The sequence below is a fragment of the Sciurus vulgaris genome (assembly GCF_902686455.1).
Source record: "Sciurus vulgaris genome assembly, chromosome: 11".
Classification (NCBI taxonomy): Eukaryota; Metazoa; Chordata; class Mammalia; order Rodentia; family Sciuridae; genus Sciurus; species Sciurus vulgaris.
This window is the reverse complement of record NC_136472.1, coordinates 9676786-9703835: the sequence shown is the minus strand read 5'-3', so window position 1 is coordinate 9703835 and position 27050 is coordinate 9676786. Positions and strand designations below refer to the sequence as shown.

Genomic DNA, 27050 nt, shown 5'->3' with positions numbered 1-27050 from the left:
ACCTCAATGAAGTAAAGGAAAGAGGCATGTAGTTAAAGAGGAACAGAGCCTTCTGGGCAGAGGGACAAGTGCCAAAACCCTTTTCCCTGAGGAGTCACAGACAACTAGCATTTGCTAGGCACTGTTTGAGGGCATCAGAGTGGGGTACCACCATGAACCAGAACAGGTCCCTGTCCTCTTTGGGGCTGTGGATCTCAGGTGTGTCTTTCCTGGGGAGAAGATCAGGGAGGACAGCTGGAGTGTTCCTGCTGGACACCCCCTATTCCCTATTCCAGCAGCCACTGCATGGCTGGCTAAGTGGTAGAGCGCTGGCCTAGCATGTTCCAGGACCTCGGTTTAGTCCCCAGCAGCACAAAAAGAACAAAAGAAGGACAGACTCAGAAGGGTGCAGGGCCCGTCTGATGCCCTTCTCATCCCATCTTCCCAGATTGGTCACCAGTGGCCGCAGTGGGCAGTTGGACTTTCCTTAGCATTGCAGGCGTGGTCTGAGCAAGGTTGTCAGGGGCATGGCCTCCTCCATCACAGGTGTGACGCCAGGGTCATAGGCAAGGAAGCGGGAGATGGATGTCTTCGCTGAGTTGGAGTCTTGGAGCTGGAAGACTCCATATAGAGCAGAATATACCTCCCTTTCTTTGTACGGAAAAGGAAGCTAAGGTCCCAACAGAGGAAGGGAGCTACTTAAGCCACCAGCATCGACTCACTTATTTCTAATCCAGTGTTACTTTTCTGGGAAGTGGGGAGGGTATAGCAGAGAAATGTGAAAGAAGACCCCAGAGACTGGCCAGCATTCACCTCATAATCAAAGCAGCCCCCACAAAAATGATGGCCAGGTCCCAGGCTTGGCCTAAGCATGTTTCATATATTAGCTAATTTTTTTAATTTTTTGTACCGGGGATTGAACCCAGGGGCACTTAGCAAGGGACCAAGCATCCCTGCGCTTCTATTTCCTAATTAGTAAGCTGACAATGCCTGCTCATTGTTTGAGAATTAGATGTAATAGTGCCCGTATGATATGCAGCTCTCAAGTTCTTAGCCAAAACCAATAAAGGAGAAGAAGAGCAGAGGTTCCTACCCTGGTGTAGCTTATGGGTGAGCCACGGCTGGGGTAGGGGAAGACCTACCACCAATACTAAGAGACATGGTGTTTCATGTTCTGACATCTCTGATGTGTCCTAAGTCCAGTGTGACATGTGTCAGTGGGAATAAAGTGCTTGACAGACATTCAGAGAAGTGAGACAAGCAGGGAAAGGCTCTGTAAGATGGAAGGGTGTCTGCCAGGTCAGAGGGCAGGAGGAGATCTTGCTTTGCCCCAGTCATCTCTTTTGTTTTTAATATTTATTTATTTATTGGGGTACTGGGGATTGAACCCAAAGGCACTTTGCCACCGAGCTACATCCCCAGATCTTTTTATTTTTTTATTTTAAGATAGGATCTCACTTACTTGCTTAGGGCTTTGCTAAGTTCTTGAGGCTGGCCTCAAATTTAAGATCCTCCTGTCTCAGCCTCCTGAGCCACTGGGACAACAGGCCTGAGCCACCACTTCCAGCCCCATCTGACTTTTTTTTGTGTGTGTTGGGGGGTGGGGTACCAGGGATTGAACTCAGGGGCACTGGGACCACTGAATCACATCCCCAGCCCTATTTTGTATTTTATTTAGAGATAGGGTCTCACTGAGTTGCTTAGAGTCTCAGTGTTGCTGAGGCTGGCTTTGAACTCAACTCGTGATCCTCCTGCCTCAGCCTTCCCAGGTACTAGGATTACAGGCTTGCGCCGCTGCACCCGGCTCCATCTGACTTTTGAACAGAGGAGAATTCTGGACTGCTCCCCTGTTCCCCTTCCCTGCCCTCCAGTGGCCTGAACTGGTTAGGAGGAGAAAGAGTCACAAAGTTTCAGCGCAGAGAACAAGGATGTCTCTACTCCAGCATCTTTGCCTGCCCTAGGCTTCTTGCCTCATTGCCTGCTTGTGCTGGGGCAGGGTTGCCCCAGGTCCTTTGTGCGGGCCCGAGGCAGAAATCCCATTGCCCTTTCCTTTCCCTGTTCCCGTAGGAGTACAGGTGACCAGGAGAACTGCTCCTATTGGTTGGTTTCTACCTGGTCTGGGGACCGTGGTGGCTGCTTTTACTGTGTTTTGTTTTGGGCTTTTCGGGTGGGAAAGCTTGGGATCATCCTTAACTCCTCCTCTCCACTGTTCCCGCTGCTGCTGCCCAGCCCCAAGCCACTGCCATCTCTCACTTGACTGAGTGTGAAGGCCTCCTTCCTGGGCTCCGGGCTTCTGCGCCTGCCAGGCCCCGTCACCATTCTGAAGCCCTCAGCCAGCTGGATCATGCCTCTCAGCATCATTCCTTTCAGTCTGAGGGAAAGCCAAAGCAGCGCCCCCCAGGCCTGGCTCACTGCTCCTCTCTGCCTGCTCCTCCCATCCCCCTCACTCACTCTTGGCTTCCCTGATCTTCAAACAGGCTGTGTGCGTGAGCTCCCACCTCAGGGCCCTTTCTATCGACTTTCCCCCAGATATCCGAGGAGCTCATGATCTCTTTGCTCGAGGGCCACCCTCTTTGTGAGGCCTACACTGACCACCTCCAGACTCCAACTTGGGCTGAGGATGAAGCTAGTGGTAGAGCACATGCTTAGCAAGCTCCAGGCCCGGGGTCTGATCCAAACAAAAGAAAACCCTAAACTAACTTGTTTTCTACCCCGCTTTGCTTCTACAATCCTGATCCACTTTAACTTGTTTTTACTACTTATAGTTACTACAATGTTTGTTATTTGTCTTCCCCTAATTGAAAAATTCTCCCCAGCTGGGCATGGTGACACAGCCCTATTATTCCAGTGACTTGGGGGACTGACACTGGACAATCACATGTTCCAGAGCAGCCTCAGCAACTGAGTGAGGCCCTGAGCAATTTAGTGAGACCCTGTCTCAAAATAAAAAATAAAAGGATTGGGGAGGTGGCTCAGTGGTTAATCCTTGGGTTCAATTCTTGGTACCAAAAAGAAGAAAATTCTTTGTCTCGTTTGCTCACTGATACAGGGCCTTGCACATAGCCGGTGCCTAACAGATTTGTTGAATGAATTTGAAAATTTAGAGCAGGGTAAATGTGTGTGAGAACTAGTGGCTTCAGGGATTTGAGGAGGTGACATCTGAACTGGGTCTGGAAGTACATCTGGAGATAGGTGACTGGAACTGATCAGGGTAAACAAAGGCACAGAGGTAAGAGTGTGTGGTGGTGGGGCAAGAGTTGGGAGAAGTGTCCACCAATGACATTTAGTTGGAGTGGATATTAGCAAGGTAATTTGAGGCCAGATTGAGTAAGATTTTGAATGGGGCTAAAGGCTTCTACAATCAAGACTGGCTACATAATTTGTGGGGCACAGTGCAAAATGAAAATGAGGGCCCCCTGGGTAGGAAAAAAAATTAAGACAGTGACAGTGGGGCATTAAACCAAGCTCACGGCTCTTCTGAGTACAGAGGTACATTTGACTGCACAGGTCAAAAGCCCATGACAACAGCCAGCCTTGCCTGCAGCCCACGGGGAGCTGGCAATAGTGTTCTAGCAGAGCACAGATGTAATTGGAGCTCAGCTTTGGGAAGACTATTCTGGCATGTCCAGTGGCTGGCTAGGAGGGAGTCTGGGCAGGGAGACCGGCTGGCAGCCTTGTGCAGAGCTGGAAGGAAGAGGGAGAGGAGATGTGGGGGTGAGCCCAGGATTAGGGCTTGGGTGAGAAGCCCAGAGGAGGCAGAATCTGTGCAGATAAAGCATGGGCCAGAGAGAGACAGCTGAATGCACCTGCATCTGCCCTTGAACGCCTTCTCTCTCCCCAGTCTCCTAACCTCAGGTGATATCCCACAGAAATCAGCAACGTGTCTCCCTTTGACCACCAGAGGGCAGATCATTCTCATGGATTTTCAGGTGGAATTTGGGGTGGGGGAGTGGAATGTGCATTGATTGTTCTCTTCATTTCTTTTTTCCGTCTTTTTGGGTATGCCTTCGCCAAGTTCTTTCCCAGTGGTTGGGTGCCTGAATGGAGCTGGGGTGGAGCATGGGAGGTGTCCTCGAGTCCTGTGGGTTTACTAAGAACCGTAGGTGGTACCTGTTAACTTAGGAAGTTCTTACTCTTCACATTGCCTCTCGTCTGCTATTTCTCATTGAGGTGATCAAGGGCTCAACCAAAGAAGCGGCAGCTGGGAGTTGGAAGTCAGCTGTGGGAGGTCCAACAAGCATTTTCCCCCATGACCCTTGAAGTCTCTCTGCTCTGGTATCTTTGGGGACTTGTGGCCTGCTCTCCAGCTCCTATGGGAACTCTGGCTTCTGCCCACCGTAAACTGCTGTTAAAACCTGGGAGGAAGGGCCAATTCCAATATGTCCAGGATAGGATGTGTGGGGACAGGTTGGAGTTGGAGAAATCTGTTTAGGCTACCTCCTCTTCTTGGTGGGAGAGTCAGGGGAAAGTGAGGAATGATCCAGTTTGCTACATGGACTTCCTGTTAGAATCAAGAGCTTCCAAAGCTGAGGAGGACATCAGAGTGCATAAATCCAATAAACTCACATTACTGATAAGGAGAATGAGGCCCAAAGAAGGAAAGAAGAGGAATTTCTCAGGGGGTCTATTCTTTGTGCCATCCTGAGGAATCTTTTTTGTTTGTTTTTTTCTTTTAGTACTGGGGAGTGAACCCAGGGCCTTGTGCATGCTAAGCACATGCTCTACCACTGAGGTACACCCCCAGGAATTTCTATTTTCAACGAGTTCCTTTTTTCTTTTCCATGAGTTCCTTTGTCTCAGAAGGATAACTGAAATGTGAATTAAGATGAGAACATCTCTCCTGACTTAACCTTGTAGGACATTTAAAAAGGTAATTAGAATTCAGAGATGTTATTTCAAATGTCAACGCTGGAACAAAGGAATGGATCCTTTCAATAAAGGGAAGAGGAGCCTAACCTCAGAGATGTTATGGGATTTTCCAAGATCACACAGCATTTTCATTTGGTAGAGCTGGAGCTGAAACGCAGGGTCCTAGACACTCCTGCCTCTGGATGAGAACACTGGTCTCGGACCTTGCAAAGCCCTGCAGACTGAGGGGATGTCAAATAAAAAGAAGCCAACATAGACAATGGCAGGTGGGTGGTAGGTTGACAGGTAATAGACTGACATTGCATTTAGGTAGGTGACACACATGTTGATAGAAAGTTTGGATGATAAACGGAAGATGGATTTTATAAGGTGACCGACAGACAGACAAAAGTATGCCAATGGCTGATTCGGCTAATAGCTTTATTTTCTATTCGGTCAAATAGCACGCACAGGTGATCCACACTTCCTGTTCAAGATTTGAAAATAACCGAAAACTGACGGAAAGAAACGAAGAGTAAGACCCTGGTACTACACAGGGAAATGACCCGGGGCTCGGCGGGCCTTCGGGTGTTGCCGGAAATGGCCGACGGTCGCCCTCGGCCAAGCTGCGGGATGGGGGCGTGACCCGCTCAGCACGCGGAGTCGCTTCGGATGTTTCCGGAAACTGCCGAAAGCCAACTCGAAGTGGGCGGGGAAAGGCCGGTGGGCGTGGCGGGCGGTTCAGGAATGCCCGGAGTCACTTCGTGGGTTTCCGTAAACAGAACCGAAGTTCGGTTTTCGGAATCGAAGAGGCGCGCGTGTTCTCGGGGGTTACCTTCTTCGGTTGTTTCCGGAATTTACCCTTAGTCCGTGGCTGAGAGGAGAAGGCGCGTCCCCCTCCCGTTCCTAGACGCTTCGGATGTTTCCGGCTGCAGCAGGCGGAAAGAGCCGAGGGCCGGCGGTGGTGGCGGCCATGTTGGGAGCAGCAGGTCCGGCGGCGGCTGCCTGTGTGCCGGGCGCGGAGCAGTGCCGCTGAGGGCAGGGGAGGAGCGAGGCAGGCGGCCGGCTGCGGCGGCAGAGAGTAGGCGGAGCGGCGCGGCCCGGCCGAAAGGCGGCACAGCCCAGCCGGGGGTCGGGGGGGTGCGGTCCGGAGCCGCTCGGAGCCGGCGCGGCCTAGCCCGAGCGGCGCATCCCCGGGCTAGCGTGAGCGTCTGCCCGGCCTCCCCGCACCCCCGGCCGGGGCCCATGCGGCGGGTGCTCCTACTGTGAGAAGCCCCGCCCGGCCGGGCTCCGCGCCTTCCCTTCCCTCCCTTCCTCCAAGCTTCTCGGTTCCCTCCCCTGAGATACCGGCGCCATGTCCAGCGCCCGGACCCCCCTACCCACGCTGAACGAGAGGGACACGGAGCAGGTAAGGAGCCCTGAGGGCTCCCCGAATTCTCTGGCTGGGCCCCTGCACCTTGCGGAGCCTCCTCCCTGCTCTGCTGTCCTCGTGCTCCTGCTGCCATACCGCAAGCCTCGGCTGTCCTGTCATCTGGCTCCGGGATCCGGCCCCCACGTCCCCCTTCCGAGTCCTGACCTGGGACCCACCTTGTCCTGACTCGGAGCCGCACACTTGTCTTTCTGCCAACCCCTCTCCCCTCACCGCCCTCCTGCGCTCTTCCGTGTTACCTCCCCAGCTTCCCCTTCTCTTCCCTTTTTCTCTCAGGGGCCTTTCTGGTCTTCCTCCACCCACGCTTAAAGCAGCCACTCTCCCGCTCCTCGAATAACACCCCGCGATCTGCCACGGATTGTTGTCCGCCTCTTTCAGCGTCTGTCTGGCCTTGCTTCCCCTCCACCCGCACCGGTTTTCCCAGTCCCAGTCCCTGGTTATTGCCCTCAGGGTCCTTGCCAGGGAGTGTGTTCTAGGTCCTTGTCCCCTTTCACTTCCCCAGCTTTTTCTACCCTGCTTCTTCCCGTTCCAATTTGTGCTCTCCCTGTTGCCTGCAACCCACCAGCTCCACCCTCATCACCTTTCCAAATGGTTCGCCTACTCTTTGCTCATCACTTTCCCTTCTTTTCGCCAGGAGCTCCCTGGTTCCTGGCCCTGGCATGTGTTGCTTCCGTGTTTCCCATACAGCTGTCATGTGCATAGTTTTCCCACAGGTTGTCTTTGGGGTTCCTATCACCACTCCCTTCAGAGTCTGGATCCCTCCGGTTCTCTTCCCTCTGAGGTTTGGCTTTTAAGTCCCTGGGCTTCCTGTTTCTCACCGTGAATGTTCTTCCAGCTTTCTCCCTCACCTTCTGGTGGGAAAGAAACTCGCTCTTGCAGCCCTGCTGTTGTAACATAACCTGTTGCTCTCTGGGACACAGTCCTTGCTTTTCTGCCCTCTTACCCTGCCGTGAAAACCGGGATGCTTTCTGTCTCTCCATTCGGGTGACCGGTGACCGTCAGTTCTCACAGTGCCTTCCTCCTGCTTGTTGCTTCCTGTTGCTCAACCTCGCCCCATCTTCCTTACTGTGCCTTTCTGGTCCATGTGAGTCTCCTGCCCTCTTTATAGCAAATTTACTCCCCAACCCCATGGACTCCTATGCATTCCCTTTCTATTGGCTAGTCTTTGTAATTCCCAGGAAGTTCACAAATTTTGCATGCTAGTCTCTTATGCTGTAGGTCATCATGACCCTACACACTTCCCCTTATCCTGGTAATAGCTGTCACCCAAGCCTTGCTTTTTCTGTGTTCTCATCTCACCTGAGCCAAGAGGCATCCACTTTCTCTCACCATCTCCAGTGTCCCTTTCTACCATGTTTGTGAAGAGTTCCCTGCCTGGCAGGCCTTTCTTGGTAAACTTTACTAGACCAAAAAAACTTGTCTTGAAAAAGGAACCTTCTACCCTGAGGCTGCAGTGCTTTTTGCATTCTTTTCCTTTACTACATCCTTTGTTCCCTCTTGTTCCCTTTTCTCTTTGTATCTGGTATGGTACAGCTGTTGTCGCAGGCTCTTGCATATTAACCTCCTCTGCCAAACTTATCTCTTTTTGTTGGCATGCTTTTTTGTCTTTTTACCCTCTTGCTCTCTGTCACCTGGACAGTTAGGAACTTAAGAGAAGTCTGGACAGAGCTTTTCTCTGTAGTCATTGACCCTTTTGTTAATGGACTATTTGCTTCTGCGGTGAAGTAGGGTTGAAAGGGAGGGATGGTTGATTTGTTTCATCACTGGATCTGGAAGCTGTTTTTCACAGCACAGTGGTCTTTGGAAACCAAGGAGTTGGGTCTGTATCCCATAGTCCCTCGCTTGCCAGCTGGTTCCCTCCTACCAGAAACCACTTTCTCTAGGCCTTCTGAGGTTGCTTGTCCCATCCTTTTTCTTCTCACCACCTTTGTTTTAGCAGATAGATCCTGCTAAACTGGAGAACTTTTTCAGACTGTTGATAATGAGCTGGTAGGAGGAGGCCAAGTGACTGGCACCTTCAGGCATTTGGGGAGTGGCTGGAGTGCCTACTCTCAGTGAGGCTGTGGGGGCATTGTGTGCAGCAGAGAGGAAGAGACTGCCTCGGTGTGGTTCTTGGTGCTGTTTATTAAATGGCAAGTGCATTATTGCCATGGTCTTGTGATGTGTGCACTGATTTCCTGTCTTCCTTACATGTCTAGCAGCATACTGCTGAGCATGTGGTGGGGACTTGGTGCGTGTCCACTGATTTCATGACAGCAGTCATGGTTGACCATTTTGGAATGTAAGCTGCTTGGTGATAACTTTATCCAGAGCTGTGGCTGCATACATTATCCTGTTCCAAATTATGAATTACTCATCCTGTCTCTACTCTTTATGGACTTAAGTTCTCCTGTAGTTCTCAGGATAGCCAGTCACACTGTTGATAACATGTTAAGTCTCTTCCCATTGAGAGCCCAGACTTTGGAAAATCTGGGCTGCATCTCTTCTTCTAGGCAGGTGCCTGAAATTCTGTTTGTTTCGGTGAGGATGGAACCTAGGGCCTCTTGCATGGTTGGAATGTGCTTTTATCACTGAACTACACCCCTAGTCACTGTATTCTTTAAAGCAAGAAAAGACAAACAGCAGCTTCTCCAGTCACAAGGACAGGGATGTCAGAAACATTGACTCCTTTAGAATAATAGATCATGGCACCAAGTGAAAGTAAGAACCCTTTTCTTGGTCCTATTGTAATTTTAGCTTAAGTAGTCTCAGGAGCTCAGTCATTGCAGTAACGTTAATGTTAGGAAATAAGCAAGGGATTTGGTTGTGTAATTTGCTCCCCTGCAAAGGTCCACTATCACCTTATTTAAATTATTTAAACTTGTTTCCTTAGAATATAGGTAAACAAACTCCAATGATGTCTCTATTTACTTGCTTTTTCTCCCCTATTCTTTAAAAATGTGGCTGATGAGAAGCTGTTTCTAGGAGCTCTTTGATCACATCTGAAACATACACAGAAAAATGTTGAAGCATAAAAATAAACCTTATGTTGCAGGGAGATTGCCTGTTTGCTGTCAGTTCTTCTTCTAACAGTGAAAGTAGGAGATAAAAGAAAGTCAAGCCCTGTCTTTAAGATGATTTTTGTGACACCTAATTCTAGCTGTGTTTTTTACAGCCATAGTTTTTGCAGAAGGATGCTGACCTGAGGTAGTTTTGGGGTTTCTTAGTCTGTGAACTGAGCTTTCTGTTCACTTCTTTTCCAAATGGCTCTGCTGGCCTGGAGGCTTGGCAGTCTTGAAAACAATCAGCAAGATGACTATTTGTCTTCCAGCCAGCACAGCAGTAACAAGCAAGTGTGGAGAAGGGTCCAACTTCCAGAGTTCACCTGCCGCCAGCTGGAGCATTTGGTAACCCCTGGGGGAAGGGCCACATGGCTTTGAACCTGTCCTCCTCTGGGGCTCCCGAGCTGAGACAGGGTCCCGAGAGAAACGGGAGCCTTTTGCTGCCCAGTGGGCTTCTGCTGCAGTGTCAAGGGAAGGTACTCTCACCACTCTTCCAGGTGTGTGTGGTATTGTGTATTCTTCAGAGTTTGAGTAAGAGGAGTTCAGAAGCCTTGATGAAAGAAGGCAAAGCTAAGTTATAGGGTCCTGTGAAGAACAGCTGAGCCACTGCACACACCTTCATCAGACCCTAGTGTTGATTCTGGCCTGGGTAGCACTGAACGTTTTGTTTTTGATCTCCAGGTCAGCTGGGTGGGTTAGCTAGCATCCCAGTCCCTGCTTTGCAAGCTGTGTAGCACCTTGCTCTGGGTGCTGGTGCTTGATTCTGGACTTCAACTCTGACAGGGGCTCCTGCCTTGTGCTCAAGGATGCGGGTGAATGTCTGACCGCTGAACCTAACCTGGGCCCTGGAAATCGTGATATGGTGTTATTTAGAGCAAGGACTGTAGAGCCTATGGATTTGCCATGTCATACCCTTTGAACCTGATGAAACTGCCTAAGTGGTCAATTATAATAATTTCTGTCCAGTCTGTGGACTTCAGGAAGTAGCTGAACAGATGGATGCAAGGCAGTTGTTGAGAATTGGCCTGCTTCAGGCCAATTCAAGCTTGTACCTGGTTAGCTGAACCTTTCAGATTGTAACCAAAGATTGGGCTGGAGATATTTTTCAGCATAAATGTCTTAAGCAGGGCTGATGCCTACGAGGTGGGAAAAGATGGAAAATTTGTTTGCTTGAGAGATTTGCATAGTGAGATTTCTTGGGAGTCAGGACTCTCAGGCTAGCCTGTTTCCCCTTTGAAAGAGCAACCCAATTCTCAGTGGGCATTTGACCAGGACTGACCCAGGCCTTCATGGACTCTTTGCCATTGAGCACTTAGCCACCTGGCTGGCATTTCCCTTCTCCCAGGAGCTTCCATGACGTTCCTACATATGTATTATGTCGACTTGAATGAATATTTTATGTCTAGAGTGCAGCCAGACCTCAGACTTTGTGGCCCATTATCGACAAGTGGGGTGGGGGCTGGGCGCCACCTTCGGCCCCCTGATAGTATCTCTGCTAAATGGACTCCCCCAGCAGCACTTTGCAGCCCATTAGTGGATTGGCATGAAGTAATCTCAGTGAGTGGAAAGGGCCAGGAGGGTGGTGGTCTTCCTTCCCTGAGACTGCCTGAGGAGGCTTCCTGCGGTGCTCAGGAGCAGCCCCAGTGCCCTCTGCTTGGTTAAGCTATGAGCAGGAGGTATTCCCTTTTACCTATGGTGGTGCTGCCAGGCTCACCAATTTCCTATCAGCAGCAACTGAGAGGGATGTGGAAAGGGAGACGATGGAGTTTAAACCTAGCTGTTCCTCTTCCTTAGAAGCTCAGCAAAATGATAAACTGGAAAGGTGGCCGAGTTTCCTTCTCTTGATGGGAGATTCCAGTATTTGTACATTTTGCACTTGAAGCTTGGGTTCTCCAGGCTTTCTCCCAGCCTTCATCAAACACGAGTGAGTCACTGAAGTGTTAGCTGTGCATTTCTCCCTTTCTGTCTCAGCGCAGGGAAGAGTAAGCCTTTACAAACCTTGTGGGGGAGGAAATCACCCTCTTCTGCTGCTGGCATGGAAAGAGGCAGGCTATCCCCAGTTTAACCCTGAAAGTTCTAACTCTCCCAGTCCAGTGTCATTGACCCACTGCTGCCTTTCAGCGTAGGTCATTGAATGTCATCACTCATCCTTTCCTCTGGACAGGTGGCACAGCTTATTCTGAAATGACACCAAGAGAGAACCTGGCCCTTGGTTTGCAGGTCTCTCAGGAGGCATGCCTGTTCCTTCACTGCCCACTAGAGCAGCTCCTCCTTTGGGGATGTAGATCGGCTGGATCCCTTGATCTGCAGGTCTGTTTTTGTCTAGAGTGAAGTTTCTTGGTTTCTGTGGGGAGTTCTTTCCATGGATGGCTTGCCTTCAGAATAGCACTCATTTCCCCTATTTCCGATTATTCCTTCCCTTTCTCGTTAGAAAATGGAAAGGTGAGCCAAAATAAATGAAATTCCCATTATACACCAAATCATTAATTTTAGACTTATAAAGCTATACAATCACAATATTTGATAGAAAAGAATGTGAGATGGACAGTGATATTGGTACCTGGGGTGGTCCCCAGGGACAACTGGATTGGGGCTGAGGAGAAAGAATAGCGTGTGACACTGCAGCTGGGCACAGTAGTGCAGGCCTGGTGATCCCAGCTACTCAGGAGGTCAGCCTGGGCAACTTAGTGAGACCCGCCTTGAAATAAAAAATATAATGTCTGGGGATATAGCTTGGTGGTAAACCCCCCCTTGGATTCAGTTCCCCAAGTTGGGAGCAGGGACTGGACTGGTTCCAAGCCACCTTTTGGCTTTTCTTTTAAACATAAGAAAGGTGGAGCAGATCAGGGGCTTCTCTGTAGAACCAGTCGAGCTGGTTTTGAGCAGCCTTGGCCTATTTTCTTCTGAGCTCTCTGGGAAGTTGACAGTGCAGAGGTCTGCCTCTTCTGGGCTGTGCTCATTGAGGCATGAGTTCGGAAGATGTCTGTAAACAACACCCCCCAAATACCCAGTCGATCCTGGAACTGGTTTTCCCCTCCTGTGAGGGACTCTTCACACCCCATGCTGAGCATCAAAGCCTCTGGTGTACCTTGTGCACCTTCACCAGAAGCTCTAAGGCACAGCTTCTTTATTGGAGCTCATTTTGCAATGCACAGCTTGGCAGAGGGCCCTCAGCCTGGCCAGGAGAAAGGGTCTGCTGTTGGCTACCTGTTTGTAGGTTTGGAAGGGAATCAGGACTCCTGATTCCTGGGCTGCTGTGATCTGGCTGCGCAATTCAGTGAGACCCCAGATCTTTGGGGTCAGTGCAGTGGGACCATCTCTAGGCCTGCTGGGGAAGAGCGAGAGAGAATAGTTTTTGGTCTTTGGCAGCTCACAGAAACTTAAGCCACAGGAGACAGGTTGTCCTCTCTCCCCAACCTGAGGTGAAAGGTAGGAGCTATCAATTGTCTGGTGCTGTGCCCCCTAAACAGCAGTAGGAAGCGTTTCTCAGGGAGTAGGACTGAACCGGATTTGGGAACTTGCACAGCCATCAGGGCTGGAGCAGGATTGTTTTCCCAGGCTCCTCGCTAAGTAGAAAAATTCCCAAGTATGAAAGTTTGGTAATTCCTGAGTGAAGCCACTTGTAGATGGAGCTGCACGTGGTGCCATGTCTTTGGGGGCTGGCAGCTCCTGTCAACTGCTACAGTGACCACTCGTTGCTTCCTTGAAGTACCATTTCGCTGCAAGTTTGGTTTGATTACTGATATCTCATGCAGGGCGTGACTCCCCTTTTCCTCCACCTTTAGACCTTTGCTTATGCCCATCGCTTCCTACCTCCTCTCCACAGATGGCCACTATTTACCGACTTTGTATGTATGTAGGGTCTTTGGAGGCACTTGGGGGTTGTTGCTTTCTCTCTTTGCTCATGCATGTTTGGTAGTTTCCCCTGCCCCTCATCCTTGTTGCTGGGGATGGAACCCAGGGTCTCCATGCTTGACAGGCAAGCACACAGCACTGAGCTACACCCCTAACACCTCCTGCAGAGTTTGAATGACTAGTTCTTTAGTCACAGGAAGTGGGCCCCATTGGCTAGCTTGGTCTAGCACAGCATACTGGTTGAGCTTCTGGCAGAATTGAGAAGAGATCCCACCACTTTCTGACTTCTGTCTAGTTAAATGGTTCCCCTGAGGTTAAGAACTGGTTTTGCAGCTAGACTCCTGGCCTTGAACTCCTGGTCAGCCTCTGTGCTGCCCTTAGGTTCCATGATCCCTCTGTGCCTATTTACTCAACTGTGAAATGGGAATAATAATAGTATCTGTCTTACAGGTAAATATAAAAAGAGCTAATGAGTATGTGCAACTCTTAGAGTAGTACCTGGCACAAAGTAATAATTATTGTCCTTATTGTTGCAGTTGAACAACTTAGTTTTCCCTGAATGTCCCATAGCTCCTGATCAGTATATGGGATGCATGTTGGAATTTCTGTCATTGGAAGAAAGAGTTTTATTCTCCCCAACCTATTCTAGTTGTTAGGGTCCCATGGATGTTTTTTCTACCAGTTCTGTTTTGTTTATTTGTTTGTTTTAGTTATTTGTTTTATCTTTCAAGATGGGGTCTTGGGGCTGGGGTTGTAGGTCAGTGGTAGAGTGCTTGCCTAGCATATATGAGTTTGATTCTCAGTACCACGTAAAAATAAATAATATAAAGGTATTGTGTCCATCTACAGCTAAAAAAAAAAAAAAAAAAAAAATGTGGTCTTGCTGTGTTGCCCAGGCTGGTCTCAAAATCCTGAGCTCAAGCCATCCTCCTACTGTAGCCTCCCAAGTAGCTGGTATTATAGATGTGTGTACCCCCACCCCACCGGTTTTACTTACTTGATTATTTAATGTTTGCACTACTGGGAGTTGGCCCAGGGTGCTTTACCACTGAGCTACATCCCCAGCCCTTTTTATTTTTTATTTTGAGGACAGAGTCTAAGTTATCCAGGCTGGTCTCAAACTTGAGATCCTCCTGCCTCAAGTACCCGAGATTTCAGTCATATGCTACCATGCCCAGCTTATTTATTTTTAACCAGTAAGTTATCTGAAAGAAAGAATGGAGAACTTTGTGTACTTTGGAGGGTGATTCTTTTAAAAAGTTAGGTAGTTCATTTAAAAAAAAAAAAAAGGCCTCTACTATTAGGCGGTTTTGATTAAATTAAAAACCACCTGCTGCCTATTTGTATTTTTGTGTCATGAAAGTTGATGGCAGTGCATGTGTAACCTCCTCCATGGCCAGGAGGCCAAATCCAAAATCACCAGAGCATAGATTTTGTCTGAGTTGGGCTCCAGGTGTTAAGAGGGAGCCCTCAGGCTCCTGTCTGCAAGGCCCCACCAAGTACACAGATTTCTTTCATCACATCTGTTTCTTCATGCACACAGTGTCCATCCTTTGGCCCCAGGATAAGCCTCCTTGTTTCTCTGAGAGACCACATGGGACTTGTCAGCCCACAATCGTAGGTTCCTCTCCCTAGCAGAGCGAGCCTTCAAGGGCAGGGTCTCCTTACCTCCAATTTCAGAGTTCAGAGGATGCTCTGTGAGTTTGTGGACTCTGGATCTCGGTCTGAGATGGTGGTCTTGTGTTTCCTTGTTTATCTTTGTCTCCTCCCGTCTCTGGAGCAGGATTGCCTTGTCAGAGCAGCGATTAAGGTGCTTGGTTTTTTCTCACTGCAGCTGTGGCCAGGGACAAAAGTAATGCCATCAATTCAGAGTTCATCAGGAAATTTTGGGGTCTTTGACCGCTCTGCCCCCTTGTTGCACCTGCTCCTTTTCCCCCATTTGGCATCCCTGGGCTCTCTTCTTCCATCATCCCTTTTGGGTTCCAGTTCATCTCAGATCTTCGTCCGCTGGTCCTGCCCTCCCTTACCTGTTTTCATGCTGGTTGTGTCTTGGCTCCCGAGAGGGATTGGGAGTCTGAGAACTCCTCCATTCGTAATGGGATCCCAGCGCTACCCACTCCTTTCTCTTTTTCATTCCTCTGATTTCTGTAAAATTAAGGATTTGCTGCTTTGGGAAATACATTCTTTTTATGTCTCTGGAGCCACCTTCGTAAAGCCAGGCTTGTCAACCTGACAACTTATTAGGGACAGGATCCTGGCATCCTGGTTTCCCTGGTGATAGTCTAAGCCAGTTCTGGGCTATTTTCTCTGACCCATCAGGAATGCCAGAAGTCCATACCCTGCCTTAAGAGATCTGGGAAGTTGCTGGGTAATTTTGGATGGCACAGTTTTGAATTTGGGGGTCCTGGAGAACACTTAGACCCTTTCAGGTGGCACATGAAGTCAGAATTACTTTCATTATAACATGAACATTTCATTATAACATGAACATAGTATTTGCTTTTGTTTTCCAAATGTTAAATGATGTGTGATGACATTATCACTAATGGCTAACAAAATATACAGTTCTATATAATTCTGTATTCTTGGGGCTGGGGATGTAGCTCACTAGTAGGATGCTTGCCTAGCATGTGTGAGCCACCAGGTCTGATTGTGTTCATCTACAACTAAATTTATTTAATTTTATGTGGTGCTGAGAATCAGACCTGTATTATATTTTCTAGATTTTTTTTTTTAGTATCAGGAATTAAATCAAGGGGTTCTTTTTTTTTTTTTTTTTTTGGTGGTGCTGGGGATTGAACAGAGGGCCTTGTGCTTGCGAGGCAAGCACTCTACCAACTGAGCTATATCCTCAGCCAGAATCAAGGGGTTCTTAACCACTGAGCCACATCCTCCGCCCTTTTTATATTTTATTTAGAGACAGGGTCTTGCTGAGTTGCTTAAGGCCTCTCTGAGTTACTGAGGCTGGCTTTGAACTCCAGGTCCTCCTGTCTCAGTCTCCCAGGCTGCTGGGATTATAGGCAGCTTCCTCCACACCGGCTATTTTCTAGCATTTGTAAGATAGTATTCTCAGGTATAAATATGAAGTTTTTAGTGATGAACTAGTTTGTTCTTGGTCCTTGTACTCTTACTAGCTTTCTTTGTTTTTGTTTTTTGTGGTGGTTGGGATAGAACCTGGAGCCTGGAACATGCTAGGCAAGCACTCTACCCTGAGACATACACTGGCTCTCTTTGGTTATTCCTGCTATAATTTCTCTATGAAACTCATTGTTGTCTAATAAATCATTATTGAAATCTCAATATTTTCATGGCATCTTTATGGAAACAGCAAGAAGTAAGTATACCTTGTGAAATTTGTAAAAAAAAATTTTTTTGGTACTGGGGATTGAACTCAGGGGCACTTGACCACTGAGCCACATCCCCAGCTCTATTTTGTATTTAATTTAGAGACAGGGTCTCACTGAGTTGCTTAGTGCCTTGCTTTTGCTGAGTCTGGCTTTGAACTCATAATCTTCCTGCCTCAGCCCTCCAAACTGCTGGGATTATTACAGGCATGTACCACAGTGCCCAGCTTATAAGACTTTTTGAAAACTTTTGATTTAAAAAAATATTTCTAACTTAGCATTTAATTCTACTTTGTCATTTTGTTTTTTGGTACTGGGGCTTTAACAAACCAGGGGCACTTCATACATTCCCAGGTCTTTTTTATTTTTTATTTTGAGACAGGGTCTCACTAAGTTACTTAAACCCTCACTAAGTTGCTGAGGCTGTCCTTGTCTTTGCAGTCCTCCTGCCTCAGCCTCCCAAGTTGCTGGGATCAAAGGAGTGTGCTACCACACTGAGCAATTCTACTTGATTCTGAAATAGAAGAAAATTTATGTTTTTCTTATATTTAAGGATGGATTGTTAACTTTAAAAAGGGAAATTAGAAGACGTGTATTTTCTTTTTTAAAATTTTTTTAAAATCAAAAAAAATTTTTTAGTTGTCAATGGATCTTTTTATTTTATTTTACTTTTACGTGGTGCTGAGTATTGAACCCAGGGCCTCACACATGCCAGGCAAGTGCTCTACCACTGAGCCACAGCCGCAGCCCTAGAAGACATGTATTTTCAACCCATAAGCTACAGTTTTTGTTTAAAGATACAGAAAGACATACAAACAAGTGTTAAGGGAGGGCTGTTCTCCAGAGAAATTGGGCAAAACTGCAGATAAGGATTTTTTAAAATACATTTTTCAGTTGTCAGTGGACTTTTATTTATTTATTTATTTATTTATTTATTTTTATGTGGTGCTGAGGATGGAACCCTGTGCCTCACACATGCTAGGCAAGTGCTCTACCACTGAGCCACAACCCCAGCCCGTGGATAAGATTTTTTTTTTTTAACCAGGTATTGAATTCAGGGGCACTCGCCCACTGAGCCACATCCCAGCCCTATTTTATATATATATATATATATATATATATATATATTTTTTTTTTTTTTTTTTTTTTTTTTTTTTTTTTTTTTTGCGGTACTGGGGATCGAACTCAGGGCCTTGCTCTTGCGAGTCAAGCACTCTACCAGCTGAGCTATCTCCCCAGCCCTCTATATTTTATTTAGAGACAGGGTCTCACTGAATTGCTTAGCATCTTGCTGTTACTGAGGCTGACTTTGAACTCAAGATCCTCCTTCCTCAGCCTCTTGAGCTTCTGGGATTACAGGTGTGCACCACTGTGCCTGACTCCACAGAAAAAAAGGCCGAATATGGTGGTACACCCCTGTAATCCCATTGACTCTGGAGGCTGGGGCAGGAGGATTGCAAGTTGGAGGTTGGCCTCAGCAATTTGGTGAGACCTGTCTCAAAATAAAAACAGAAAGAAGTGGGAATGTAACTCGTTGGTAAAGTGCTTACTTCGCCACAAGTTCAATCCCCAATGTCAAAAAAAAAAAAAAAGAATTCAAATAATTACAAACGCTGTCTTCACCTTTCTAGATGCTAATAATATGCATTATTGTGTCATAATAAACGTGCAACATGTTTTTGTATAATATGGTGCCAGTCAATTTGCAGCATTATTGCAAGATCATTATTCAGATTGGATTTTTTTTTATTTTTCTTTTTTAATTGTAGATGAACACAATACCTTTATTTTATATATTTATTTTTATGTGGTGCTTAGGAGGATTGAACCCAGGGCCTCATACATGCCAGGCAAGCGCTCTATCACTGAGCCACAACCCCAGCCAGATTGGATTTTTTTTGATACCAAGGATTGAACCCATGGGCGATCAATCGCTGAGTCACATCCTCAGTCCTTTATATTGTTTTATTTTGAGACAGGGTCTCCTAAGTTGCTGAGTGCTTCATTTTGTTGACAAAGCTGGCTTTGAACTTGATATCCTCCTGCCTCGGCTGCCAGTACCACTCTAAATTACAGACATTGGCCACTGCACCCAATTCATTCCGAGTTTAAAGAAAAAAGGAATTATATTAAGAATACATACTGTGAGCACTTGTTAATTTTATTTTTGGTACTGGGGATTTGCCCAGGGGTACTTTACCACTGAACTACATCCTCAGCCTTTTCATTTTTAATTTTGAGTCAGGGCCTCAGTAATTTGCTGAGGCTGGCTTTGAACTTGCGATCCTCCTGTCTCAGTCTCCCCAGCTGCTGGACTTATAATGTGTGCCACCATGCCCAACTCTGTGAACACTTAAAAAGCCAGAATTTCTTCCAACTTTTCAAACTAGAGATGAAAAAGTCCCTGAAGCTCCGTACTGTGCTCTCACCTTGTTTTGGCTGGAGACACCCACACAGTAGCTGAGAGACTAATGAAGTCTTAGCTGACATTCCTGAATGCCCACTGGATGAAAAGCAGTGGCGCCTGGTGAAGAATTGGCTGCAAATATGAAGACCAGGTTAATACCTTGTTTACAGAATTTTACTCTCACCTAGCTGGAGCAGATCAGCAAGGCTCAACTTGCTTCTTTAGCACCCACTACACTTTGAAGAATTATTTCTTTTATGTGACTGCTCAGACACAGCTAGTGATAAATATTCAAAGTGTTGAAAGCCTTTTTTTTTTTTTGGCACATGGGATTGAACCCAGGGGCACTTTACCATTGAGACGTATTCCGAGCATTTTTAAAATTTTGAGACAGGGTCTTGCTAAGTTGCTTAGAGCCTCGCTAAGTTGCCAATGCTGGTCTTCAATTTGCAATCCTCCTCCTCAGCCTCCCGAGCAACTGGGATTGCAGGACTGTGCCACCACGCCTGGCCTTTTTAAATTTTTATTTATTTTTGTCAGTCCTAGGGATGAAACCCAGGGGTGCTCTGTTGCTGAGCTACATCCCCAGTCCTTTTTATTTTTTATTTTGAGACAGTCTCACTAAGTTGCTGAGGCTAGTCTTTAACTTGCAGTTAGTTGTTCTGCCTGAGTCTCTTGAGTGACTGGGATTACAGGCATGGGCCATTGGACCCAACTCCTCCAATGACTTTTTTTGAATCTTAGAGTTTACCCTGCAACAACTTCATTATGGAAAATGGTTGCACTGTTGGTGCAAAGCAATGGTACGGAAAACGGCTGGTGCCATAACATGAATCACGGCAGTGGCACTGGACCAGAGGTCATTGTAGTCATGGTCTTTACACACTTGCAGTTGATGGGAAAAGCCATCTGTACTTAAGTATATCATGGACAAGGACTAAACCTTGATTTTCATTAAATACTAACCAACTCTAATAAAGTTTCCTTTAATATTCTTTTTTTTTTTTTTTTTTTTTTTTTTTTAATTTTTGCGGTGCTGGGGATTAGAACTCAGGGCCTTGTGCTTGCGAGGCAAGCACTCTACCGACTGAGCTATCTCCCCAGCCCTCCTTTAATATTCTGGATGGCGGAATGTAAACTGTCTATGAAACTTTGCTGCAGAAAAGCACCTGGGTGGCAGAACTGAAGCAGCTGCATGGACTGTTAACCAGTAGACAATCTATAGTTATTCATATTTGAAAATCTAGTGGATCTTTCTCCCTGTTTTGAGATGGTGTTCTCACTATCTTGTCCAGGAGGATATTGAACTCCTAGACTCGGGTCTCTTCTCGTCTTGGTTTCCTGAGTGCTGGGACTATAGGCAGCTTGGACATTTTCTTGGGAATGAATAAAGTGAACCTTTCATTGTTGCCAGTGATAAAATTTAAGTTGTCAAGCAAAAATTAGAATTTTGGAAAATTTGTATCTGTCAAAAATTGGAGAGACCCTGTCTCAAAAGAACTGGAATGTAGCTCAGGGGTAAAGTGCCCTGGTTCAATCTCTAGTACCATCAAAAAAAAAAAAAAAAAGGAACATGTACCTCTTTCATCAAATTTCATTTTGTTGCCAGGCATGGTGGCTCACACCTGTAGTCCCAACTACTTGGGAGGCTGAGGCAGGAGGATTGCAAATTCAAGGCCAACCTCAGCAATTTAGTGGGGCCCTCAGCATCTTAGTGAGAACCTGTCTCAAAATTAAAAAAAGGGCAGGGGATGTAGCCCTAAGAACCCCTGGGTTCAATTCCCAGTACCAAAAAGAAAGAAAAGAAAAGACAGCTTGAGTACATCATCCTAGTGTTGAGCCCTTGTTTTGTAGCTCCCAGATCCTCTGTAATCCCTGTTGGGTTTCAGGAAAACTCAGTTCTTCAGCTCCATAAGCTGGTTCTCTGTGAAGTGTGGAACTTTGGCCAAACTTAGCTGATTAATTTTCCTTTTTTCCCCCTATTTTTTTTTTTTTTTTTTTTTTTGGTGGTGCTGGGGATTGAGCCCAGGGCCCTGTGTTTGCAAGGCAAACACTCTACCAACTGAGCTATATCCCCAGCCCACTATTTTTCATTTTTTATACTCATTTATACTCAATTTTTTTTTCTTTTTTTTTCCCCCCCATTAATTTGTTAGTACTTCTTCTTGGTTGTTTACTTTGTGTGTGTATGTCTGCCATTATGGTTTTTAAAAATATTTTTAATTGAAAGATAATGTATGTGTTTATGGGGCACAGTATGATATTTCAGCATATATGTGTGTGACACATATACTGTGCCCCATAAACAATACATTATCTTTCAATTATATATAAAATGATCAGTTCAGGCTATTAGGTTTTCTACTGTCTGATCAGAGAAATTTTCACAAAGACCCTATGTTGGGTCTGGGGCTGTAGCTCAGTGGTAGAGCGCTTACCTAGCATGTGTGAGGCACTGTGTTCCATCCTTAGCACCACATAAAAATAAAAATAAAGGTCTGTCAACAACTAAAAAAGAAAACTAAAAAAAATTGTAAAAACCCCTGCGTTCACAAATAAATAATACATTTCTTTGTGGTAAGAACATTCAGAATCCTTCTAGATGTTTTGATTTATACAATACAGTATTATTAACTATAATCACTCTTCTGTGTCATGGTATACCAGAACTTAGTTCTCCTGTCTAGCTGTCTTTTACCCTTTATAACCAGTCTCTCCCCATCTCCTCCCGTCTCCTGTGCCATTGTGTTTTCTTTTTTGTGTGTGTGGTGTTAAGGATGGAGTCCAGGACCTTGAGCATTCCAGGCAGCTATTCTACCACTCAGCTACCCCCAACCCCTTGTGGTTTTTTTTTTTTGTTTGTTTGTTTTGTTTTTTGTTTTTTGTTTTGTTTTGGGAGGAGTACACCAGGGATTGAACTCATGGGTACTCAACCACTGAGCCACATCCCCAGCCCTTTTTTGTATTTTTTTAGAGGCAGGGGGTGTCTGAGTTGCTTAGCACCTTGCTGTTGCTGAGGCTGGCTTTGAACCTGCGATCCCCCTGCCTCAGTCTCCTGAGCAGCGCCCTGGGTTTACAGGCGTGCACCACCAACTGGCTCCATTGTGTTTTGATTGCATATAAGATCAGTTCACAGATTTCTTTTGGTATATATTTAGTTGTGGTTTGAAAAATACAGTGTTATTAAATTAAAATAACTCATTTATGTATATATATGTAATAAGTGTATTAATGTCTTTTAAATGATTTGATACATAGTTAAAACTTTTTAAATTTCTAATATATTAAATTCTGATAGATATAATCCATGTAAACAAAAACTTCTCGGGAACTCACTTATTTTTAAGAATGCAAAGTGTTCCTAAAACTAAAACATGTAAGAATCATGATTGTAGACAAAATTTGGACTTATTTTCCTGGTTCATTGGTTGACTTCTCTGTAATATAAGAAACCGTTATTTTGCAATTCTGGGCCCTTCTTCAGTCTTGGCTGTACTTGTGGAAGGCATTTGCTGCTTTGGATTGCAGTCCTTATAACTGAGGAAGCTAGTTGCAGTGACCTGAGTGTCCCTGATCAAAGTTGACTTATTCCTCCTTTAAATATATAACATCGGCCTTGTGAGTTTTTAAAAGAAACAATTGTTTGTTTTTAGGACTTGGGGATTGAACCTAGGTCCTTGCACATACAAAGCACATGTTCTACTACTGAGCTGTACTCCCAGGCTCTGATTTTTATTTTCTAAAACTTTGAGATAATTTTAAACTTGAGAAGAGTTGCAAAAATACTCCAAAGAATTTCCATGCGTTCTTTACCCAACTTCCCCTTAGGTTAACATTTTATGTAATCATAGAACATGTATCAAAACTAAGAATGAATGATGGTATGATACTGTTGACCAAAATACAGAATTTACCCAGATTTCATCAGTTTTCCACTATTGTATTTTTCATGTTCTAGGATTCCCTGTCCAATTTAGTTTTAAGCACAGCGTGGAGGTGCACACCTGTAAATGCCATCTACTCAGGAGGCTGAAGCAGGAGAACCTCAAGTTTGAGGTCCGTCTGGGCAACTTAACAAGAGCCTGTCCCATAATAAAATAAAATAAAAAGGGCTGGGGATGTATCTCAATGTCAGAGTGCTTGCCTAACAAGCACCAGACCCTGGGTTTGATACCCATTGCCACAAAAATAGTTTGCAAACAGAAGTGTGAGAGCTACTTCTGTAGGTAAATATCAGGCTGAGCACTACCCATGATTAGTTGGTGACTTGTTATGACCTCATAAATGAACTAGAGTTTTGCAATTTCCAGAGTTCTGGCCCAGCCTCAGGAAGGCACTTGCTGCCCTGGTTTGCAGTCATTCCAGCTGAGGAAGCTGGTTCTCAGTGACCCAGGGGACTTTGACCATAGTTGGCTCATTTCCTCCTCTGAATTCATAGCTTTGGACTTTTTTTTTTTTTTTTTTTTTTTTAATATTCCATTAAAAAGATCATTTGGCTTACTTGAATTTCATTATAACAGTAAGTATTTTTTTTCTTTTTCTTTTTTTTTTAGTTTGTATATTGGCTATTGGTCAGTTCCAAATTTGAAAACTGCAAAGCTTGCATAGCTTCTATCCTTGAAGAACCTTGGTGCCTGCAATAGCTGGAGGCTGCTGGGCTGTAGTCATTGAGGCTGGAATAGCCATCAACCTGTTCCTTGGGTGGCTGTAGGGCCTCCATACTTTGTTCCTTCTTCTTCGTACTTTACTTTCTTAACCTCTGCTTCCTAATGGAACATACCTGCCAAATCCCACGCTGAGGCACGTACTCTGTATTTACTCAGGTAAGCTTATTCGGTGTGTTTGTAACAGGGTGTGAACTTTGTCTTTGCTTGATGAATCTTGAGAGACAGCTAAAAATGTAGTAGTACGTATTTTCTAAACTATAATTCTCAACTTTGTTCTTTTGACATATTCATTCTCCAATTTCCGTAGCACCTCTGACTTTTAAAAGCTGCTACCAGAGATAGGCTGGGTGGTGCATGCCTGTAATCCTAGCAGCTTGGGAGGCTGAGGCAGGAGGATCGCAGATTCAAAGCCAGCCTCAGCAACAGCAAGGTGCTAAGCAACTCTAAATAAAATACAAAAAAGGACTGGGAATGTGGCTCACTGGTTGAGTACCCCTGAGTTCAATCCTTGGCACCCCCCAAAAAAACCAAAGTACTGCCACAAATAGTCAATCACAGGCCTTCTCCAGTAGTCACGTACACCAGCTTTAAGGAGATCATTTGTTCAGAATCACATTGGAATAAGTTTTAAAAAACAACCGTTTAATCAAGTGCTTAACTCCTCTCAGTTTGAGTCTACATACAAACTTCCAGGGTTATGGCTCCGTTTCCCATCACTCAGCAAGTCCCACAATCCTCTCTTCTTCACACAAAGCATACTTCTTTTCAGACTCACCAGTGGCTTTCATTTTGATTCCAGAATTGGACTTGATATGTTATTTTCTCTCTGGCTACTGGTCTGTATGGAAGATAAAGGCTTCTACTTTCAAAAATGTTTTCACTCCTCTTAGCTAAGGCTCAGTAATGCTGTCTCCTGGAAGGCCCTTTAAGTTACTACTCTGTTGCAAGTGGTTGGGAAACTTGGTCTTAAAGGAATGGATTGCGTACTTGAAGAATAGATGGTGCCCCACCCATTCTCATGCATGTGGCTTGGTTTGCCTCTGACGCTACCTTTCTTTAGCTACACGTGAAATGCCACCATTTATTTATTGAACACTTTCTCTGTCCTAGGCTCTTACCTAACTGATTTATATCCATTAACTCATTTACTCTTTGTGAGATAATAGGTCTTATTGTTTTCCTCACTTTACAGATGAGGAAACACAAGGCTATGAAATGTCGAGTCACTGATTTAAGGCCCCTGGCTTCACTTTTGTCCTTACAGTAGAAGGTACAAGTTGAGCATCCCTAATTCAGAAATCTGAAATCATCCAGAAACTGAAACTTTTTTGAATGCCAGCATGACTGTACAAATGGAAAACTCCAGAGATGACTTTGTCACCAGTTGCAGTCAAAGCACAGGCTAACTAAAAATTTTCTATAAAATTACCTTTAGGCTGTATGTATAAGATATACGTGAAATATAGATGAGTTTCATGCGTAGACTTGGGTCCCAACTCCAAGATGTCTCTCTCTCTCTCATACGCATGCGGGCACACACATCCAAAACACTTGGTCAAGCTTTGCAGATAAAGGATATCGAACTATAGTTCCCTTAGGATTAACTTCTATCAGTGTGAGGCAAAAGAATGTCTCACAGATTGGATTTTGAGGGGTAATGGGGGTTGTTTCTAGGGGTGCTCGCCAGCCGGACTGCATCCCCAACCCTTTATTGTTGTTGTTAACTTTGAGATGGGGTCTTGTTAAGTTGCTGAATCTGGCCTCAAATTTAGGATCCTTTTGCCTCAATCTCCTGAGTCCTGGGATTACAGGCGGCAGCGCCATGCCCAGCTTACAGATTGGATTCAGTCCCCTCTGCCCTCCGTGGTTTCCTCTGCCCTCTGACCCATTACACAAGTGGTGACAGGGGTGTGATGCCATGGCTGCAGCTCTGGGCTCACCTGCCCTGCGCACCCTGAAGACCGTGGGAAACCACAAACCTAGCTTCTGCTTTGCTGCTTTATCTTTTCCCAGCTTCTGGAATTTCAAGAACCTCTTTAATAAAACTAAAGTTCTGAGAGCCCAAATTGGTAACCAACAAGTTGGAGCCTCACAGGAAGTACAGTTTGGATTTCTAGATTTGGCTGCCCTGTTCAGTGGCCCCCATGAAATGATGGAACTCTTTAGAGCTCTTCGGTTTTTTAAATCCCCGTTGTTTCTCCCACAAAGAAAATGTAAGAAGTTTTTGTGTGTGAATCTTTACTGTATGCATTTTGTTCTATGAAACAAACTCAAGTTCTCTCTTTACAACCCTCTGTGCGCTACGTGCTCTTATCCTAGACTGTCAGGAGTGCAGAGCACCGTAGCTGGTGGTGCAGACATCTGTGTGCATTGGGACTTGCTGTTTCAATCCTGGAAGTTGAACTCTGGCCATCCTGCTGTGTCCCCTTTAGCCCGTGGCTTGTGTAACATGCCACTGCTTCCTATTTGCATTTGCTTGGTCTCTCTTTTGGTTGACCTCTCCTGAAGCTGACCCCCATACTTATGCATGTGGCCCTCTTATACCAGGAGTGGATGTTGGATGTCCCTCTACAGAATTTTAGTTAAACTAGAGTGTATGATGTGATTTACTTTCTTGTCTAACCTTGGCAAAGGGGCCTTTCCTTTGGAGATGCCAGCCTGGGGTGAGGGTGAAGGTATGAGCTGCGGGCCTTGATTCAAGCAACAATTTGCCACTTGTGTGCCTCTTGGTGCCCTCGTGGAGGAAGAGAGGGAGTTTGATTATATGGTTGCTTGTGCTCGAAGCTGATGCACTTCTCCAAAATTATGGCTGTTATATCTAAATTACTTTAGAACCCATCTCTTTTTGTTAGGGTGGAAAAGCCAAGGTCCACATGAGTGACTTTGAGGAACACTCGGCCTGCGGACTTTATGATGAATGGTTGTCCCCTCCCCACATCCCATCTCCAACAGTTTCTCTCCCTCAGCAGAGGTGGCTGCTGTTCACACACAGGTGCCCTTCAGTGAGGCAGTCCCAGCTTCCCTGGGGAGCGCCTGGCAGGGTTTTCCTTGCTAATGAAAAGGCTGGCCTGTTGGGTTAGTCCACAGGGGCTCTGCCCTTCTATACTGCTTTCCCAGGGAGAACAAGCTCTGCCTTAATTACCAGCGGCATGCTGGCAGAGAGGTGTGGCTGCTAATTGATTAGGTGACAGTTCTTTGTACTGTCACTGGCACTATTGGGATAGTTTTGTTTGGTTTTGTGTTTTCAAGTAAACGTCCTGTAGATTTGGGCCAGGTAAATTGATTTTGGAGAGCTAAAGATCTGTGTAGGGCTTCCCTTTATTAGTCTCATGTCGTTAGTGCCACTTCTGTGTCCTTTCCTTCTTTTTTAATGTGGTTCCAGGGATGGAACACAGGACCTCCCATCTGCTAAGCACCTGTGTCACTCTGAGCCGTGTCCCCAGCCCCATCATTTTCTCACTTGATAGTAAGAAATCCCAA

General features: G+C 45.8%; 1 protein-coding gene across 7 annotated transcripts in view; it reads left to right on the top strand.

Moving 5' to 3' along the window:
• The first annotated feature begins 5296 nt into the window (after positions 1 to 5296).
• Positions 5297 to 27050, top strand: part of MARK2 (microtubule affinity regulating kinase 2) — a 59179-nt gene continuing 37425 nt past the window's right edge. For 3 of the 7 annotated variants that reach the window (XM_079102153.1, XM_079102151.1, XM_079102144.1), the window contains exon 1: positions 5299 to 6235. In XM_079102153.1, the coding sequence (XP_078958279.1) occupies positions 6182 to 6235 (54 nt within the window). In that variant the 5' untranslated portion in view covers positions 5299 to 6181. Of the gene's footprint in view, positions 6236 to 27050 lie in introns of all 7 variants that reach the window. The other 4 variants (XM_079102145.1, XM_079102148.1, XM_079102147.1 and 1 more) reach the window with 4 other exon arrangements.